At 45.1% G+C, this 4880-nt stretch overlaps 1 protein-coding gene across 1 annotated transcript; it reads left to right on the top strand.

Annotated features, from left to right (window-relative positions):
- The first annotated feature begins 731 nt into the window (after window positions 1-731).
- LOC140387663 (C-type lectin lectoxin-Enh6-like) lies at window positions 732-4244 on the top strand. The gene is made up of 4 exons (XM_072470856.1): window positions 732-871; window positions 2577-2717; window positions 2805-2913; window positions 4038-4244. Exons 2-4 carry the CDS (start codon window positions 2655-2657, stop codon window positions 4115-4117), a joined length of 252 nt encoding a protein of 83 aa, XP_072326957.1. The 5' UTR covers window positions 732-871; window positions 2577-2654; the 3' UTR covers window positions 4118-4244.
- The last annotated feature ends 636 nt before the right edge of the window (window positions 4245-4880 follow it).

The following is a 4880-nucleotide window of genomic DNA, read 5'->3' as shown; positions in this document are numbered from 1 at the left end:
CTGTTAACAAAAATAAAGATTAAATTGGCAGCACAGGGGGTGTATCCATTAATAGGACATGGGAATTTGGGAACAATCAGACTGTCCCAGATGACTACACCTGTAGGAAGTGTCTCTTGCCTGAGACACAGCAGCTCAGAGTCATTGAGCTGAAGTGTGAGTTTGAGAGCCTCCAACACAAGGGAGGAGGGGAAATACCCACACGGCTCTCTCCAGATCACAGTCACCTCATAGTGAAGCACATTGTAGGAAGATGACTGTGTGTCTGTCAGGAGGCAAGAGGAGGGAGAGAAGGAGGCCCCATGGAGACTAATTCTCATTCTTGCTGCTGTGAGGATAAGGATAAAGGCTGCTGGATTCACTTAAGGGGAAATTAGATAAACACATGGGGAATATGGGAATGAAGTGATGTGGTGGTCGGGTGAGAGGAAGTAAACAGAGTGGGAGGAGACTCCTGAGGGACAGAAACACAGGCATTGGCCAATTGGAGCAAACATCCTCTTCCTGTTCTGTAACTTCTCGATATTTTGATGTAAACATGGTCTGTGAGTAATGGGTTAATTCAATAAGGTGAAAAATCCCACTCGTGAGTCAGGTCTTGTCTACCATGTATTCATCAATTTCTAGCCCCATGAATGAGAAATGAACTGTGAATGTTGTGATTATTACAGTTTTGTTTTAATTTGCAGCTAAACCTCCTCCGTCGGTTGAATTGGAGAAAAAGGCGGTTGAATTGGAGAAAAAGGCAGAGGTGGAGCAGGACCTTGGGAAACGTGGTCTCTCGGGGAAAGGACTTTGTGGTGATGATGTGTATTATTTTGGCCATTGCTACAAATTTGTTTCTGATAAAAAGACTTGGGCAGATGCTGAGGTAAGACCCTGAAATCTTTGGTAGTTATTCAAGTGTTTGTTCCTCAATGTTTCTAAACCTGACCAAACACAGGAGGAAAGAATCTTCTTGTTTATATCTGCACAGTTGGAATTGACTCAGTGTTCCATCACCTGGGTAATATGATCTACATTGGATTCTCCATTAACACTGAGGGTAATGATCTGTGACATTGAACACTGCAGACAATGAAGATCATTGGTTCATCCATGGACAGTGATGAGAGTGTTAGAACTGGTCTGAGTGTCTCTGTATTAGAAGAAAATCCAATCAGCACAGCTCCCTGATTCTGATCACCATCCTGTGCAACTTGCTGTAAAATACAAGGTGTGGAAGGTTAGTGGGGACAGGATTGGGATCCTGATCTTCAGATCAGAGGAAACAAGGTCCATTGAAAGATCAGCATTATTCACTCCACACCCACACTTCAGACCAGACAATGTTTACTCCAATATGCAAATCGGGGTTTGGTTTTTGCCCACGTTGTTGGATTTTGATTCAAATTCAGATACAAATCAGTGGAGTTTGCATCTTACAGGCTTCACCCAGTTACACCCTACAGCTCAGCAAAAGCTTGATCAGAAATTGTCATTTTGAAGAATGTTTTGAAGCAGAGGGAAACAGATGCTAAGATGTTGTCCCCGTGTTCACCACAAGGGCAAACGGCAACTTGACGCAAAATATCGCGAGAGTCAGAAATCCAGAAACCCGCAGACAACATCTCGTTTTCCAAGTCTCCCTGCCCCCCACTGGTCACATAACGAGGTTCAAAGGTCGGGAATCACATGCAATGAAATTATAGTATAGTTGAAGGACTTTCCCACCATTTGTTGTTTAACGGCCTCGCCGCGCCCAACTCGGTGACGCGACGAGACCGTTAAATCTCCCGAGAGGGTTTTTGCAGGGATTGTGGCCAAGGCAGCTGAAATCGGTGATTTCTGAATTTTGATTCCTAAATCTCTCTACTTTGGATTCACAATTCCCTGACGCTCTGAAACCACAGTGCTAACCACTATGCTACCGTGCTGCTTGTGCCTGTCCAAAGCCTTTCGGTGATTTCTGAGTTTGGATTCCTAAATCTCTCACAATTTACACATTTGCGCTCGAACCAAAGCCGTTGAGTGTGTAACTTTCACCTCCCTCAGCATCAACTTGTTAAATTCCTGTGTTGCTGCCATTGAGCCTCGTGATCTCCAGATAGAATTGTAATTTAAATTAAATGAAACTCCACAGACACCTCTGAGCAGTGGTCTGTCAGTATGATAAATCTGTTAGTGTGAATGTGGTCACTTTGCAATGCCATGGGCTGCAGTGACTGTCAATGTCTGTGCTGACAGCTGTTGTATGGATAAATATTGGCGAGAACAGGAGAAACACCAAATAATCCAGAGAGCGTTCGTTCGAGCACAAACCCAGCTCAATATCAGCTGATAAACACAAGCTGCTGGTATTGTAATTTGAAGCCACAATACGATTGGTTCCATGTAATCAGTGTGAGTGTCCCAGTCACTGGTGTTTGGGATCAATCCCTATCAGGAGATCATGCACATTTAGCAGGAGTTTGTAGTTTTATTGTTCACATTCTGTAAAAGAACAAAGTTTCAATCTTAAACATATTTCGCAAAACAATTGAATATGTTCAATGTAAACAGATAACAAGGTACAATTGGTCTGTTTCTATTTAAAGCTGCATTGTCAAACTCTGGGCCCAGGCAGCCATCTTGCCTCCATACACTTCGAGACTCAAAATTCCTTCATTGGAAAGATGGTGACTGAAGCCCAGGGAAGTGCTGTCCGAACTTGGATTGGTTTACATGACTTCTTCAAGGTAACGTTTCTTGAGGTGATTCATCTTATTACTTATGGTAAACAAATTCTACATTTTTTAATGTAATTTAATTTTACATTTCCACAGGAGGGGACTTTCCTTTGGACTGATGGATCTTCAATAGATTTTACTAAATGGAATCTGGGTGAACCCAATAATAATTTAGGAAATGAAGACTGTGCGCATTTTGGATGGAGTAAGTTGATGTTGTGAATTGTGACTGTGTCCTAGGGGAAAGTAATTCCAGGCAAATAGATCAGTGGATGAGATTCTGAGTGGACTCCATGTGGTTGAGTTTTAGACTTTGACAGATCTCTACTTCCTGCCCCTCTGACAGTCACCTTCCAGGTAAAACTGTTTCCTGGGGGAAAGTACATGGGTCACATGCTGTGGATAAAGGAACATTCACTGGGAGTGACACTAAAGTTTCTCCTTCTGCTCAATTGTGCGTCACTGTGGGTTCTGCAGTGATGAGGTTCGACCAAGAGCAGCTTCATAACTGCACATTTACTGAGCTGATCCTGACATGTCCCAGGCCGCAGCCATGCTCCCGGTGAGCAAGACTCCACTCTATGTTTATACAACATTCCGACGCAAAAGATTCAACCTTCCTGTATCCAGCCCTCACTTTACTAATGCACCAAACAGACGTCCACCATTCCGCAGGATTCAATTCCCAGATTGGAGATAATGTAATCGAGACAGATATTTGAAAGCTGAATTCTAATTGGGAATGTTCCAATTGTGTGAAGTTTGTGCAATGGGGAAGGAGACAGTTTAACCCCTGGTGGTGAGGCCGTGCTGTCCACCCACACAGGAGAATCTCACCCAGGGTAAACTCCGCATCTTCACTCAGGAACTGCCCAAACCCACACTAAATATCACCAGGTTTTCAGATTTCAGTGACTCACACACTGGGCGGGATTCTCCAATCCTGGGGCTAAGTGTTGACGCCGTCGTAAACAGCGGAGCGTTTTACGACGACGTCATCTGGCCCCTAGGGGCAGCGATCCTGCGCTGCACAGGGGGCCAGTGTGGCACTGGAACACTTCATGCGGCTCCAGCTGCCGAAACGGGCGCCAGCACGGCCGGCGCGAGTTCACGCATGCGTGTGGGTTGCTATCTCTGCGCCGGCCCCCAGGAAACATGGCGGAGCCCTACAGGGGCCCAGCGCAGAGGAACATAGTGCCCACCCCCGGGTTACTCATGGATTAAGAGATGGTTAAAATGAGAAGATCATTGACACTCTCAAAACAGAAAGAATCAACTAATTAGAACAATAGCTGCTCACTTCACTGAATTCAACCTTTCTTTCTACAGGGAATCAGTTTGTTTGGAATGATGGACCTTGCAATATAGAATATTCTTCCATTTGCTCCTACAAGTTGCCCTATTGCTAGAAGAATCTGCTGATGCTCCGTGATCCTGTCCAGGAGTGGATTCAATGTTTTGATTTGTTTGTAGACACAATCACTGCCTCTGTGACTGTACTTAGTCTCTGAATCAATAATAAATAGAATTGCATCACGAGCTGTGTGAGTCTAGTTTATAGCAGCCTTCCTGTCCCACTGTCGCTTCCTAACCACCCCTCCACTCAATACTCCATGGGGAAGCAGACAGCACAGACTTGGATGACTTTTTAACTTATTCATGTGATAGGAAATTTGCTGACAAGGTCCATATGGATCCCTCTTTGAGAAGGTGGTTGTAAGAACAAACAAAAGAACAAAGAAACGTACAGCACAGGAACAGGCCCTTCGGCCCTCCAAGCCTGTGCCGACCATGCTGCCCGTCTAATCTAAAATCTTTTACACTTCCTGGGTCCGTATCCCTCTATTCCCATCCTATTCATGTATTTGTCAAGGTGCCCCTGATTCCACCACCTCCTCCGGCAGCGAGTTCCAGGCACCCACTACCCTCTGTGTAAAAAAAACCTGCCTCATACATCTCCTCTTAACCTTGCCCCTCGCACCTTAAACCAATGCCCCCAAGTAATTGACCCCTCTACCCTGGGAAAAAGCCTCTGACCATCCACTCTGTCAACAACAAACAAAGAACAAAGAAATGTACAGCACAGGAACAGGCCCTTCGGTCCTCCAAGCCCGTGCCGACCATCTGCCCGACTAAACTACAATCTTCTACACTTCCTGGGTCCGTATCCCT

This window comes from Scyliorhinus torazame, chromosome 13 (assembly GCF_047496885.1).
Source record: "Scyliorhinus torazame isolate Kashiwa2021f chromosome 13, sScyTor2.1, whole genome shotgun sequence".
Taxonomy (NCBI): domain Eukaryota; kingdom Metazoa; phylum Chordata; class Chondrichthyes; order Carcharhiniformes; family Scyliorhinidae; genus Scyliorhinus; species Scyliorhinus torazame.
The sequence above is the reverse complement of the archived record's forward strand: the minus strand, read 5'-3'. Positions and strand labels throughout refer to the sequence as shown.

Excerpts from the sequence above, each read along its gene's own strand:
- LOC140387663 (XM_072470856.1), top strand. The coding sequence starts at position 2,655 with ATGGTGACTGAAGCCCAGGGAAGTGCTGTCCGAACTTGGATTGGTTTA. Across the intron at positions 2,718-2,804 it reads GTTTACATGACTTCTTCAAG|GAGGGGACTTTCCTTTGGAC; the intron begins GTAACGTTTCTT and ends ACATTTCCACAG. Across the intron at positions 2,914-4,037 it reads CTGTGCGCATTTTGGATGGA|GGAATCAGTTTGTTTGGAAT; the intron begins GTAAGTTGATGT and ends TTCTTTCTACAG.